Consider the following 16,682-nt stretch of genomic DNA (forward strand, 5'->3'; position numbering starts at 1 on the left):
GGTATACCAGTGTTATATAGGCGAATGCAACATAGAATGTAAATATAAATAAATGCCTTCAGTCTTTATTTCATGATTTGTTTACTTGTCAGCAGTGCATATGCTTTGAAGAAGAAAGCTTGAAGCATGCCTGGTTTAGTCTCGTGTTTCAGCAGGTCCGAGTACCGTAAATGGAAAACCTCCTAAAATGGTTTAATTTAAAAATGTATAGACATCGTAAAAAATGAATTCATTTAAGGAAAGTTCAAATATCTTTTAGTGTATTTAAGTCATTTATTTGTAAAAAATATTTCATTGTGCATTTGTTTTTCTTGTTTTAAAATACATGGTGTTTTTTCGGGGTTGTCGCACGAAGTCGTTTCCCGGATTTTTTCACAATTTCATTTTTTTCGTGTTGAAATACATATAATATGCGACTTGAAAGAAAATAACACCTAAACAGTGTTGCAGTTACTATTCAGCACCTTAATTATTTGTTCGGGACAGTTATTTGTAGTTTTGATTGTAATGGAAAATTCTGCATCACATATCTTTAAAGTGTTCCATTTTGGGTAGCGTCCCAACTTGGTAGCGCCACGTTAATCAATCTATTATAATAATGAATCCACATCAAGACCACTTTTTCTCCCATGCTTCATATGGATATCCCGCGGTTTCTAGGAAAAAGATATCTCTATCTTACACAGGGGGGTGTAAGACAGCTCACACGCGCTAGACAATAACGTGACACCATCAATACATGCGGCGTAACCGCGGCGCGCATTGTAGATGACGTTATCAATTTTGACGCATAACGACGTTCCTACGATAATGGGGCGATGACAAAACTAAAAAAGCAAGTGGAATTTCATCAATTTTTCTACTAAGTATGGGAGAAAAAGAATCAATCATGGGTCTGTGAAGTGGACAGGGATATCACTTCCACTTCACAGACCCATGTAAGATTCTATTAATCTATATTTCTTTTCAAGTACAACCCTTAGTTCCAGCTTTCACTTCTAACTGTACAACAGTCCGTATTATATATAATAGACCTTTACCATTTACTCTCTCTGATGATCAGTTAGAAATACAGAGTTCAAGTTACGGGAGATGGTACAGCCCATCCAGGAATAATAAGAAAGTCTAGAGAAGGGAAATACTGAGCTCCGTACAACGATTGGTGAAAATACATGTGAGAACCTACCCCCGACACGAGAAGGACCACTAGAAACAGAAAAGAGCCAAAAATCCAGATACTCAAGACCACGCCAGATAATTGCATGCTTAAAATCTGCTGCCGTCAAACGCACGTTCCGCATTGTGATAGTTTACGGCGTAGAAATGGCCGTTCGTACAGTCATGACTCTTTTACCACATAGTAATGACCTCTTTATCGTACAGTCATGACTCTTTTACCGCATAGTAATGACCCCTTTATCGTACAGTCATGATCCTTTTACCACATAGTAATGACCTCTTTATCGTACAGTCATGACTCTTTTACCACATAATAATGACATCTTTATCGTACAGTCATGACTCTTTTACCGCATAGTAATGACCCCTTTATCGTACAGTCATGATCCTTTTACCGCATAGTAATGACCCCTTTATCGTACAGTCATGATCCTTTTACCGCATAGTAATGACCCCTTTTTCGTACAGTCATGATCCTTTTACCACATAGTAATGACCCCTTTGTCGTACAGTCATGATCCTTTTACCACATAGTAATGACCCCTTTATCGTACAGTCATGATCCTTTTACCACATAGTAATGACCTCTTTATCGTACAGTCATGACTCTTTTACCACATAGTAATGACCTCTTTATCGTACAGTCATGACTCTTTTACCACATAGTAATGATCCCTTTATCGTACAGTCATGACTCTTTTACCACATAGTAATGACCTCTTTATCGGACAGTCATGACTCTTTTACCACATAGTAATGACCTCTTTATCGGACAGTCATGACTCTTTTACCACATAGTAATAAACCCTTTGTCGTACAGTCATGATCCTTTTACCACATAGTAATGACCTCTTTATCGTACAGTCATGACTCTTTTACCACATAGTAATGACCTCTTTATCGTACCGACATGATCCTTTTACCACATAGTAATGACATCTTTATCGTACAGTCATGACTCTTTTACCGCATAGTAATGACCTCTTTATCGTACACTCATGATCCTTTTACCACATAATAATGACCTCTTTATCGTACACTCATGATCCTTATACCACATAGTAATGACCCCTTTGTCGTACAGTCATGACTCTTTTACCACATAGTAATGACCCCTTTATCGTACAGTCATGATCCTTTTACCACATAGTAATGACCCCTTTTTCGTACAGTCATGACTCTTTTGCCGCAGAGTAATGACCCCTTTATCGTACACCTACCAGCGGTCAGTACTTGACAATTGCCTCTCATTGATTTTGAACTCGCGACTATGAGATGGAGAGCTTGTGGTAATATGTCGAGACAACTTATCTCACGTAGTCTCTGCTACCTCTCTTAATTCCGATTGACTTTCATCTTCAGACGACGTTTCATAGAGCATTTTCTTTTAAATTCTATTACATTTACTGTATGTCAAATAGGTGTTTATTCCATGTGTTAAAAGACAAAATATTGGCTCTCTCTTAAGGTACTATATTTTATGGCGGAAGATATTATGACGAAGTGTCCGGTGGTAAGTCTCTCTGAATGTAGTCGATAAACAAATAAACCTTACGACATAAGTAAAGAGTTGAAGGAAAAAGCATAAACAAGTTCCCCAACACATGACTGATATCTAACCTCTCGTTAGTTTTTTTTTATTTTTCAAAATTTGAAAGTTAACTAACATGGGTTTGAGAAACATGATAAATAACAGTTATACATATATCCACTACAGTCCGGGCTTTTACATCTGATCAGTATTATGATTATTCGGATATCAAAAGTTACTATTATTGATATGATCACGATATATATATTTGAAAGTAAAGAAAAAGCGAAATTACAGCGAAAATCTCCAAATCGCGAATAATTCATGTGAATCAGATTGTTTGTAATATTGAACGACTTACCTGTTAAGGTTATTCCGGGTTCCTCTTTAACAAAGGTCATGATAGAAGAAAGGTCCGCAGCAGTGTCATTTCTGCAAATTCTCTCACCAAATGTCCTACATTCCTTGGTTGTCGTGTCCAAAATGAAAGATAAACAGTCAGCTGTACACTTCTTGGCACATTCTGCGTGGTTCTCTGTTGTATAAATGTCCAGTACGTTCCTATTATCAAGGATGTTTGTCCGGAGTATGCGTAGAAACGACGATGACCAAACAGATGTTGTATAAAGTGTCAAGTATGTCCATAACACTACGAACTCCATTGGTAATGTTTCCTTTGATTTGTATCTTACAAAGGCAATCACAAATCGAATATCGTCAGTAATAAAGTTTCATCCCTTCCTGATATGAGCATTTTCTTCTTTATTCCCAAAAAGGTACATATTAAGTATATGTAAATACTATATCACCGCAGTATAGGAATGATTCAGTTGTTTCAAGTCCTACTAACAAATATTGTTACTATGTGTTGATTTATATTGATGTTTATTTGCATATAAAGGAGTGTCCAAAATGATACGTCATCACTTTTGTATAGATCTACACCAATGGTCTCCATCTTGATGACACGTCAGCGAACTATAAAGGTCAAAGGTTAATATTCTAATACCACTTATTGACTCTCAGTTTGAGAGACAAGCGTTATGTACTAAAAACAAATTTAATAATTGATAATGCTCTCTGGTCATGTCAAGCAATGGATATTGTCTAAGTAATGTTGATCTTAATCTTTGGTTCCACTTTCTGCGCAAACTAAATAATTAATTGGACCATATAAATATTATATATGTACAATATATCATATTTTCATGTACGTGTTTTGATCAGTTGGGGTAATGGATATCTATTCAATATTCTGTTTTTGCATGTTGCAGAGTTAGCTCCCTTATGAGTAGGTATCCATTGTAACGTCATTATCTTGTGACGGCATTTCACTTTGTTTCTCAAAAAAATATGACGTTATGCTCGCAAGCAGATAACGTCATAATTAATACCTACTCTCAAGTGCAGATAACTCTGTAATATAGAATTGTTTTCCACTTTTGTACCGTTTTCTGCGTATATTAAACGATTGATTTAACCGTATTAATATTACATATGAACTGAATCTCTTAAGTGATGATATGTTTTTGATCATTTGAAACAATGACTATTCATTCTGTTTACTTTTTATTTTCTTTTATTCTACTCTCTGTGTTTTTCACAACAACATTGATAAAGAGGATTTTAAAACGTTGAATATCCTAATGATAGAGCATATTGATTATGTTGTTGGAAGTGTAATGGTGATTTTATGCTTATTTTAATAGACTTATATTTTTCCGCGAATGGCATCGGGGGTTCTTATGACGTCTTATGACATAAGACGTCATATGAAATAAGAATAGGCTCCTGACGGGGGTAACAGGAAATTTGATTTGTTAACAGAGAAAATATTAAACAAAATGGAATTATAAGAATTTAACTGCCTTCTTGTGTGATTTACGGTACTATAATTCTCCCAGGATTGCAGACAAATTAACCATAACGCGTTAACGCGCATTATTCAATTTGTCTGTGATTCTGAGAGAATAATAGATACATAAATCCATCGAGAAGGCACTTAAATGTTAAAATAACTTTTTTTCATCGGTATTGTGATAGTAGAACGTGTTTCCTCTAGGATCTATATATGTTTTTTCAAGGGAAATAGGTCGTTGTTTCCAAAACAAATACATACCTAATGACCAACTATTTTACTGAAACGGCTCTTGATATAAAAATGGAAATGTAAAAAGAAAGTTTGTTAAAGCTGTTAGCTTACTGTTAAAGTACTGTTATAAATATGTTTTGGAAGGTTGCAGTATGTTGGTTTTGCGTCTCACTGTAACAGTGAATTTCTTATTACTTTTATAGTGCTATATTACTGAAGCATACAGCCGAAAGTGAGTCGTTGTTATTCATTTTTATACATTTTTTTTCAAATTAGTGAATTCCTTTGACGTCACATTTTTCGGGGACCTACGCTTTACGGTTGGTCTGTAAATGCAGACACGGCCACACTTATTTGTATTCTTAAAAAGGTTTGCTATATTTTATAGTTTATATGATAATACTGTACAAGAAATAACAAATACATACACAATTCCAAAAACTGTCTAGCATTGAAATAGATAAATAAGTGTGATGATATCTCAACTTCGCCCATTGTTACTGAGGACTGTTCAGATTATCATGGCGTCGGAAATTGTACCTGCGGTCACCATATGCATGCTCCTTGAAGGTGATTAAAGGGATCTGATATTTTCAATTAGTTTTAACGTTTTCTTTCCTAATGCCTCCCTTGGTACAGCCTCACATTTGACTCTTAGTTGAAAGTTTGCACTGTGAGGAAAGCTCTCGACCGAGACACATAAAAGTATGCAGAATGGTAGATTTCGCTTATGTTTAACATTTATGCAAAACAATTGCAATCCAAGCACGTAACACCGAATGGACGAAAGGCTATGCTTAGGTATTTCTGGCTATTACAATTGCTCAGTCGCTGATGAATGGTATTTTTCCCTGTCAAAAACAGGAGCAGACCAACTAATATTTTTCTTCAGTTACAAATTTTACTTTACACCATTACCACCATTGAAAAGTTTGAGCTTCTTATTTTAGGGGCCGCGGGGGGCGAGTGGTTAGATGACATAAGATGTCTTGACATATTACCACAAGCCCTCCATCTCTGCAACATGAGTTCCAATACCAGGTGGGGCGGTTGCCAAGTACTAACCGCTGGTCGGTGGTTTTCCTTCGGGTACTCTGGCTTCCGTTCCCCAACAAACCTTACACGTCCTTATATGACCCCGGTTGTTAATGGGATATTAAACTAAAACCCCAAACCCAAGTTTCTTATTATACTTCAAGATAGAGATATAAAAAAGATAATTAGTTTCATACCGAAAGCATACGGAGATGGTGTCATAGGATACAGCTCGCTGGTGTTATCAGATATTTTAGAGTGGTTATTGTTTTACACCTTATGTCATACAAGGATTGTGCTATAGGATACAGCCAGTTTGTGTTATCAAATGAATTATTATATTCCTTGGTGTTTCGGAAACATCGAGTCATCATATGTCATGGAGACCAGATGTTTTTACTATGCGTATCATATGTAGATGGTAGGGAATTATGATTCTACAAACGAAATGATAAAAGACAAAGTACTTGCATTTACGTTTTGTTCTATTTAATATTTACATTAGTTATTATGATATTGCATTATGCTTGCCTTGGCTTTATATAAAAAAATATCCGACAATAGCACCAATTCAGGTCCATCGCCGATATACTGTTGACATACATCATAATAGCATTCTTGTTAAGGCACATTGTCATTTTATGGCATTTAAGTACATTGTGTTTTAAATGTGAAAAAAAAATACAAAATTATTGATAAATTAAAAACGGTATATCTGACCGCATCATATCATTCTCATGAATCATACTCACACACAATATACATACTTATTAACAGAGCACACAGCGGATTAAAGACCCTTTATATATTGCTATAACTCCGTCAACAGGATGGTAAAAATATAGAAACTGTAAATATGACGATTACGAAAAATACCTCAGATCTTGTATCTTTATTGTCACAGTGAATTTCTCAAAATATGGTAGCCGTATCTTAAATGAAATATTCCCATCCCAACCTAAGATGGAGTCAGTATAGAGTCCCGGGTAATTTTTGTAGTTTAAACTTAAGAAAAGGCAAACTGTAAAAATCTGACTTCGAATAACGTCGCATTATTGTCCAATCAGAGAACGAAAAAGTCGGTGTCCATATTTCGCCGTTTTTTACTTGTTTTTTTCTAGAGTAAATTTTAATTGTTTTTATAAGAGATACAATTAACAGTCCAGATGATGGGTTCCTCATATTCTTACAAAAATAATTAGTTACAAAAGTATGGATACTATATTTTTTGTATGAATAAGGTTACAATATCTTCGAATTTCATTTTCCGTAAGGTGTACATATTTCGCCGTTTTTGTTAATAAAGACGATTTAAGTGTAGATATAAAATATATCAAATAAATGTCCATGCGATGTCAGATGATTATTAAATAGACCACTCTTTCAACATTGTGTGAAATTATTCACAAGAAACAACATTTAATCAGTTTCTATCAAGTTAAACTCTTTGATACCTTTACATAAAATTGTCGCCCTTTCTAAGAACCGTACTGGAAAAAAGGTCTGACAACCGATGTGGAATGAAAATTTTATTTTTTGAATATTGTTATGAAGATTATCTTTATTTCTTACTGATACTTTCCCGCTCATCTAATTTCATGATAACCAAATTATCACTTGTTATCATAAAAATGGCGAAATTTGGCCCCGGGTTTTAATGGAATTTATCAAACCTTTAAGAAAAAAAAAAAGAAAACAACATACAGGTATATGGTAAATAACAGTATCTAGGCTGTTTTGCCCTAAAAAGGGCGAAGTCCATCATACACGGTAGACTATTTCGTTGATTTTTTAGGGTAAGATATTGAAATATACTGGCACTACGATTTTGAGTATATGGTAATTCATTTGAACGGAATGTCAAATAGCAAAGTAAAAATATCTGTGAACTTCATTATCTGTGACAAACTATCTCAATTATAAGTCAATTTGGCCTATCGTGACAATATGGAACAATACAGTGGGTAAAGGGAGATAATAAGTTATCAACTGTTAGTATACATTCACCATCTATTTGCCTTAACAGAGTGCTTACTTTCCGTATTTTGACGCTTAATGATCAGATAAAAATGGTAGCCATGTTTTACAATTAATGTTTTGTGATGCATCATAAATCAATATATGTATACAATAACACGCACACAAAGAAAAAACTCAAAAACACGAAAAAACGTGAAATTTTTTGAAAACATATAACATACCGAAAACCAACTGTCTTGAATTTTATGATCCGAGTAATTTCGCAAATATTCATCTCCGGTTATTGATATGGAAATCGAAAACAAATAGGGATTTCAATTAATTGTTTCAATGCGGGAAATCTATTCATCGCAAAATAGTTTTGAGGGTTATATCGAGAAATGTATTACATAAAGAAACTGTTGGTATATAGAACTCCTGTTATGTAACAGAGTAAGTTCCTGTTTCTAGACACATAAGACAGTTGGTTTGTAGAACTCCTGTTATGTAACAGAATATTTTTTGTAGACACATATAAATAGGTATTGTGGCAAATTGAAATGCATATTGACAATTGCTGGTAAAACAAATCTTCTATTCCATGGTTACAATTTATGACAATGCATGTTAAGCTATATTGAAAATATAGTAAGATTTGTCCTATCAACTTGCAAAAAGCATATAGATACACAAATGCTATAATGAAACATTATATATCATAGCGTTAAAAAAACAATAACAAATTCTTAAAAAAAAATCAGAAATCTTCTTACGACATGACAATTAAGCATCGTTAAAAAGGCAACACGACAGTTTTTATATACAATTGATACCCTCTTACGTCGTAATGTAAAGTATTAAATAATAGATCTACTCATGCTGCGAAAATCCTGGTGACTATCGTACAACGTTATCAGTACTAACATGGTAAACTATTTCACTAGCATTGATGTGTCTTTTCCCGCTTGCCAGAAACTTGCTACAATATTACATAATTTAAAGTATTTTGAAAACGATCTGTTTGTAGGTCCTACAACGATTAGTAACTCATTGAAGTTATCACAACAGACGCCAAGGTAACACTGTATACATAGCTTGTTGATTACTCCATATTCCTAGTTAACTTATGCAATGTACCATACCCTTTGGTTTGACAGGCAAATCAATCAGGATTACTTTTCACAAGGCATTGAGGAAGCTAATTGATTACAAATCTATGTATCACTTTGTGTCTCTGCAAGCAAAGTTACGCGTTAAATTGTAACTACATTAAAATCTATATACAACGTATAAAAACATCACAGAGACAGAAACGGTCTCGATATCAGGATGAAATTTGTACATAAAACAACGTTTGAGAAATCAATGAAAAATGACTAAATCAATTATGTGTCACACTGTGCTCTAACGAATAACTAACAATTATTTTACAAAGTCAGATTGATCATTTGCTTCAGATTAATATCGGCCAACGTAGAACTAATTGATATAAGCCCTGTCTTTTAACACTTCTTTGACTGTATTAGTTATTTACCCTGCATTGGCATCGATAAAAAAAATAATCCGAAAACAATGTCAGAAATGGATTTAATCTCAATTTCTTCAATGTCTTCTTAATTTTAATTTCAAAGAACGGGTAGGTGATCAAAATGACTTTTGTTTGTAGTGTGCCGAATCTATTCAAACAAGTAAAACCTCCAAACCAGGCACGTTGACTCTTTTTTATCACTAGAAAGTGTCCTTGTTACAGCACAGTTGTTGTTATATGCCAGTCGTTATTGTGACGGTAATGCAGACAGTCTAGGACGAATCACTGTTTTCATTACATGACATCGATTTAACACTGCTCCTTCATAATAACGCGTTCTATATCTATCCACAATTCATGCTTAGATGACAAGTACCATTTTCCATAATAACAGACGCACCATCTGTCTTCGACATCCGATGTCACACGCATGAGAGGATATTGTCATATACTTGTTACTGTAGCTCTTGACTCTTTCCCTATAAAACATAAGAACACGCTATCAGTAGCTGATTTCGAGGCTGAAAACTATGTTAAACCAATATTAAGATATTTTGTTTTATTATACCAAAAATACGTTTATTTGAAATCACATAAAATCGTAAACATAAAACGCACTTTGTGCTTCCTAATTTGAAACAATATGTGAGGATAACAATTTGATATTTGAACAAGTTTATTAATTCCATTTAGCGACACAGAACCCGGGAAATACCCCTGATAGGTTCATAGTTATTACAAATAGCGGAGAGCTATGGTGATACGATACTTTTGTGGCGATAAATGCTGTAATAAGAGACTCCGTGTCCATGTTACATTCCTGCATCGCCAGTAAAATCGTGCTCCTCGTTGGCGGAGGCTGAATCTCGCAAATAAACGTTTCCAGCAAAGCTTTTATCTTGTCATGAGTCGGTCTGTTTCTATACTGGTCATCGAAGTTGTCTACATCATCTGGCTTGAAACCAAGCTCAAGGAACATGTTGAAGTAGGTTTTAACACCTATATACCTCGCGATGACTGGGACATCATTTACAGAGAGTAGTTCCTGTAGCCATGTCTCGGGTAATCGCTCGTCTGAAAATGAAAGAGTAATCTGGAGTATATTAAAAGTTGCTGACTTTTCTCAACATTCCATATGTAATTTTTTGCGAGTTTTTGAAGGAAATAAAGGAGGGGTATCACTTTGGGCCGTTTTACGGCCACTTGGTGATAAGAAAATAATTTGCATAATATATTAGGGTCAATTGTTATTCGGAATATAGAGTCCAAAGGCCAAAGGGTGAAAATTCACATTTTTATTGTAAGTCCTAATTAATTAGATATATATTTAAATAAATATAATTATTTTAATGGGTTTTTGAAGTTCAGTTCAGAAAACTGGTGAAAAATTAAAAAGTAGGTCACAGTGACCTAGTTAATCATGTATTTTATTTAAGCATTAAACAATTTTTTTGCTGAAAACTAGGATTTGATAGCACTAAATTGATGTTTAGTACTGCATTAGGATATTGACATGACTTGCTTAAGATGATTTCATCCTAGGTCACATTGGTTCGGTCACGTGCATACATAAGGTCATATTCAATGGATGGTACCATCTGTCCATTAAGCTTATGCTGTTTTCCACTGTTTAAAGCGTGGTTTTAAATTTAGACTTGTTATGAGCTTAATTTCAAGCAACGCTTTATCTGAGGTAAGGTGTTAGTAGTATGCCTGCTGCCCCACTGCATGACTGTGAAAGTCGACTAAATTTGGATTATTAATTCCATGGTTAACTAGAGGAAAACAGTTTACATTTTCAACCATAACATATTTTCAGGGTGACGTTTAGAGCTTTATTTAATTCTGTAATGATCTGGTTAAGACAATGGCATTGGTTGATTAGGGTCACAAGAATTTTGTGACGGGGTGAATTAGGTTATAATCAAAGGTATATTGTCAATTATGTATCTTCTTGATTTTCTATATATAAAACAAGTGTTTTATTTGTTTAGATTTGGTTTGTTTTATGAGATAATCTCAAGCAACACATGAATTGCAAGCATTGTGTTAGAATTGTGCCTGTTGCTCCATTGCATAATCGTAAAAGGTGACTAGATATGGAAACTTTATCTAGTGGCTTTAGCAAACAATGTAAGTATTTAACATCTAGTGTTTAGCATAAGAAAGTGTTATCTTATTATTATTAAATGGTTTGTAGTAACAGGAAAGTTTCCCCGGGAAAGAAACTTTCTCTGTGATATTTGCGACAGAAATCCAATATATATTGATCTAGGTAGCCTCTATAATTGATATCCCAGATTTAGTCGCTTTTTCTGATTATTTAATGAGGCAGCAGGCACAAATCCTAATATCTTACTTGCAATAAATGTGATGCTTAAGTTGTTCTCTTACAACAAACTTAAATAGCTTAAAAACTTGCTATATATCTAAACATGGAAAATCCGGAACATATTTGACAGACAATAACATTCATTGAATGCGACCTAATTTATACACATGACCCAGAATTCTTTTCCCTATGATGTAATAATCTAAAGCAGATCATGACAAAATACAAATCAAGTGCTAAACATTACTCTAAAGCTTTGAAATGGTTGAAAAAATAAAATATTTTCATCTTAATTACCGTCAAATTAAGATGGCAAATTTAGTCTCCTTTCACAATCATGCAGTGGGGCAGCAGGCATATTTCTTACATCCTACCTCAAGGAAGGCGTTGCTTGAACGTAAATTCGTGAAACAAGTCGGAATAATTTATAAATAATGGTTTAAAAATGGAAAACCAGGATAAGCTCAATGGACAGATGATACCATTCATTGAATTTGACCTAATTTATGCACGTGACCTAGCCAATTTGACCCTAGGATGTCATCATCTTAAGCAGATCACGTCAAAATCCTTATGCAGTTTGAAATATCAATTTCTATATATCAACAAATCAAAAGCCTGTTTTTCAGCAAAAACCTTAAAGTTGTTAATGCTTAAATAGAATAGAAAAAACTAGGTCACTGTGACCTACTTTTTCGATTTTTCATCAGTTTTCTTAACTGAACTTCACAAACCCAATAATTACAGACAAAACCTGTATAAAAAGGTTATATCTATACTAATATTTATTTAATTAGGACTTAAACAATGCAAATGTGAATTTTCACCTTTTGACCTCCGAAATTACCATGAGCGCTGAAAATATCACTGAATGGCCGTAAAACGGCCCAAAGCAATACCCCTCCTTTGATAATTTATATTTTTTTTTATTTTTAGACTTTTTTGGCGGGCAAAGAGAGATGAAAGGTGAAAACCTTAAGAGCCACATGTCCTGATCAGTTAATTATTGGCCTATTTGTTCATTAGACATCTCTACCTTTAAAGACACAATCATCCTTGCAATCAAGTATTCCGATGAGCTTTCCTGGGTCCATTCCATTTTGTAACATTTCAGCGGCTACTGTCCTGAACTTGGTATTTACCTTCATAGTAGACAGTTGAAGGAAAACCTTTGTAATCCGAGATCTAAAAGCGAGATGTCGATGTTCTTCCATCTCCTGTTGAAGTAGTTCACTAGGACAGCCAAGGCCGACAAAGAAAGTCTGATACCCACTGCCGATGTATTTGGAAACCCTACCAATTTCCTTGCAAGATAACTTCCTGTCAGGCAATCCGTGCGTCATCTCTGTAATGAATTTCAACAAATTCACAGACAATGCTTAATACTTTTAATACTTTGTAAGATGTCATTTTGATACAGTAAGACAATTCGCGTTGTTCCAAAACAATACTGCATCATAAGACAACAGTTTGATTCAGAGTTATATTTCCATACGTTAATCAGCAGTATTCACATTTACGGATATATTTTAAATATGCTCACAATTTTGTATCTGCTTCTGAGTTCGAGGGAGAACAAATTAGGATATTCATTATGACTTGCCAAAAGTTAAGTGTAAGCTTTAATCCAACTAAATTATCATTTGATATCAATTCCATGTTGACATTTTTAAGTCACAACAGGTCTTGGAAAATGCACTTTGTGTTTACAAACAGAATTGTATAGAAATAAATTTTAAATAGAAGTTTTACTGATTAATTGACTCACCTTCAGATAACCTCGCTGTCTGGTTGTCCTACAAAAATAAATAGCGCATGGTCATTACTATTACAAATTTGTCATTTAACTTACAAATTCACAATCATTGGCACATATATGTGATAAAATAAAGTACACACACCTCTTGTGACGGGTCTTCGAACCAGACGTATATATCATCTCTGTTTATCCATTCACAACCATTTGGTCCAATGCATTCAAGGCGTTCAAACTGTTTCAGTTCGTCTATTTTTACCATCTTGTCATTGGAAGTGAACCGGTAGTCGTTGTGTAGGTACAATTGATACTTCAGATGACTCTGCTGATTTTGATCAAGGACCCGCTGTAAAAGATTTTCTAGAATGCAGAATAAGCTTATCCCGGCTCCCTTGGCGTTTACCTGTACATCCTTTGTAAACATAATGACCTTCATTGCATTTTCTCTGCAGTTGATAGCCATGTTCCATAGTCCGTTCACTGCCAGACAAGCAAATCCACGTTGAACAAACTTTAAGCCATCATGCCCTTGTTCATTGAGACGTTCAAATCTGTGAATGCATGATGCAATGAGTTTGTCCCATACAGCCTGCGGAATGAATGGGTTGTTGAATTTGAGACATAGAGTGACTGTGGTGACGGTATTGGGATCTTCCAGTAAGGGTCGAAGCACCTCGGGATTTGCGGTTTTCAGCATACATGGTACTATGTAGTAACCAATATCATTTGGATCATCAGAAAGTGGTTTCGCCAAGAGGTTGAGAGTTTCCATTACGATGCAAAGGATTTCTTTATGTTCATGAAACCTTTCTTCATTCCAAAGTTGCATCAGTAATCTGACAGGAAGGATACCAGACTTCTCATACTGTACCCACTGAGGTCTCAGTATCTTAGGGAGGTTGGCTGTGAATTTTGGATCCGTAATCACCTTCTTAAACGCGTCTATAGTCCATTGGGCTTGGAGGATGGCAAACGGGCTATCCCCATGGACGTCATAGCAATGGAACGATCCGTTTAGCTTCAGATATCTGATAATATAGAAATATTAAGAAATAATAGAAAAGAACAATGAAGACAAGCATGTACATTATTTTGATTTTGTCCAAAACAACATAACCTCACAAATATAAACTCATTTAAATCTACGGGAAAAAGAGCGGCTCTTTTATTGCCAAAAAGAACCAAAAATGACATTACAAAATACTTACTGGAGGAAATCCTTGATTTCGTCTTCTTTAAGTGGCACTGGCAAATTCCTGTTAACGTCAAGCAGTTCCCCGTGTGTCAAAACGATAACTCCCTGATGTTTAAGCCGTACCAGCTCATGCTGGAGAGCTGTCCACCTCGCAGCAACAGGTTTCTTCCACCGGGATTGAAGATGGGCTATATCAAGTACCTTCTGCCACATTACTTCGTACATGTCTTGGTTAATCGTAGAATCGTCTAGATTAGCGATAGGGAACGCATCTTGGACGTGATTCACCATGATTTCTTGCAGAGTTGGATTGTCGTAGAGAGTTTGAAGAACATGAGCAAATGTTGCGTCTTGCTCTTCTTTCTACGAGTAAAATATATATGGTAATTTCAATAAATCAAGTCTTTCCATGTTTTTTCATTATTTATGTCCACTGTTATAACTAAACAAGGTGATTAAACAAGGGCTGATAATATGTCTTGATCGCCCCTCCAGGTATAACAAGAGTATGCTGTGTTATGAATCGCTTTTGTAGAATTAAGCTTTCACTGCGCATGTTCACTTTTTGTCATAAAATCATTATCTATACATTGACATATGATTAATGTTTGGATATTATGATCCAATTTACAGTAGTAATATGAAAGCGAGATCACGCAAACACAACTGTTTATATTTTTGTAATACGAGTCTGATCGAAATGGTAAAAGTTGCGTTATACAAATGTAGATTAACTGGATAATTTCGTTAATCTTGACAAAAATCCAAACATACATATTTCTAACAAATAACTCCGATACATAGTGAGGTATGTTTCATATGTTATATGTGTGAATGGCCTGTAACACATCATTGTGATAAATAGCCTGTAAACTATAACAAGAGGTCCATCTGACAACCCGAACATTTTCAAATAAATACTAATGGTAAGGGAGTTCAAATTGTGCTTTGAAGATGGAGGCCGTTTTGGATTTTCGACAAGGCAAAATTAAAAATAACAAGACAATGTGTTTTCAATACAGCAGCCGTAACTGCCGTCTTAGACTTTAAAACGACCTGGAAAATAACAACACTTGATCTTAACTATGTCATTATCAGGCAAAAGACCTCTTTCACGAACAATGGAAATTTGCTCACGAACCAATTTTATTAAAACTAAATGTTAAAAATGTTAAAAAAAATTCAAAGGGCCCCAGGGGCCTGTGCTGTGGCCAAATTAAAGTTGGCCAGTAGAGGTGTATGACAGGGTTCCCTTTTTTATCCATAATTGTATCAAAATCATGTTTTATGTCGTCAAACTGTGTTATGTTTTCAAGAGTATAAATATTTACATATTATGATCACAAATATGTAGGCAAAATGTAACAAATACAATTTCGGGTACATTTTTAAGACAGAAAATGTCGAAGTTTTTGGTATTATTTTCGGCCATGTCAATTATTAACAACGGTGATTCACCCATTTCCAGTTTGACTGCACCGAAAAAACATTTCTAAAAAGTTGGGTTATTACCTGAAGTTAATATTGTGAACATTTCAGAAAAATCGTGGACCGGTAAATTTGTCGTTTAAAGGTTATAATATGACAAGGTCTATTTTTAATACGTTACATAATGATATAAATGTGCTTATTTTTGATCATTAATCAGGAATCTAAAGGTGTCAACATTAATTTATAACCCAATACTCATCTTTAACGCTTGATATGATTTCATATTGATTTATTTAGTGATACTTTGAAGAAAAATAAAGTTTTACATAACCATTTTTAATCAAAATTACAAACCATCTGGGTGTTTTAAAACCATAATAAACTGTTTTGATTTAAAGTAGCTTCACTAACATGTCCTGTTCTAATGATTTATTTTGTATTTATAAAGCATATTTACAGTGAAGAGAGTGATTAAAATAGGATTATGTGTAACTGTTTGGTTTTGAGAGTGAAGAGTTACCAGGTTACATGGGTCATTTGTTATAAACCTACAGTAGTTCAATTATTTGCAGGGCTAACACTTCAGATATATTAACATTCATGTTGATTCAGGCTAACAATTGTAAAACTCATCACTTTAACAT

The 16,682-nt window shown here is 34.5% G+C and overlaps 2 protein-coding genes across 7 annotated transcripts in view; one reads left to right on the forward strand and one right to left on the reverse strand.

The window, feature by feature from the left end:
* The window catches only part of LOC138306001 (cyclin-dependent kinase 4 inhibitor B-like), a 637,657-nt gene that overhangs the window by 87,606 nt on the left and 533,369 nt on the right, over nt 1-16,682 (forward strand). The gene's annotated exons all lie outside the window — the stretch shown is intronic.
* The window catches only part of LOC138305998 (uncharacterized), a 343,209-nt gene continuing 332,831 nt past the window's right edge, over nt 6,305-16,682 (reverse strand). Inside the window, exons 10-15 of the mRNA XM_069246308.1 lie at nt 14,621-14,970; nt 13,558-14,440; nt 13,425-13,452; nt 12,693-13,001; nt 10,094-10,398; nt 6,305-9,803 (exon numbers count right to left, since the gene is read on the reverse strand). Coding sequence (XP_069102409.1) covers nt 9,780-9,803; nt 10,094-10,398; nt 12,693-13,001; nt 13,425-13,452; nt 13,558-14,440; nt 14,621-14,970 — 1,899 coding nt within the window. The 3' untranslated portion in view covers nt 6,305-9,779. The remainder of the gene's footprint in view (nt 9,804-10,093; nt 10,399-12,692; nt 13,002-13,424; nt 13,453-13,557; nt 14,441-14,620; nt 14,971-16,682) is intronic.

This window comes from Argopecten irradians, chromosome 13 (assembly GCF_041381155.1).
Source record: "Argopecten irradians isolate NY chromosome 13, Ai_NY, whole genome shotgun sequence".
NCBI lineage: Eukaryota > Metazoa > Mollusca > Bivalvia > Pectinida > Pectinidae > Argopecten > Argopecten irradians.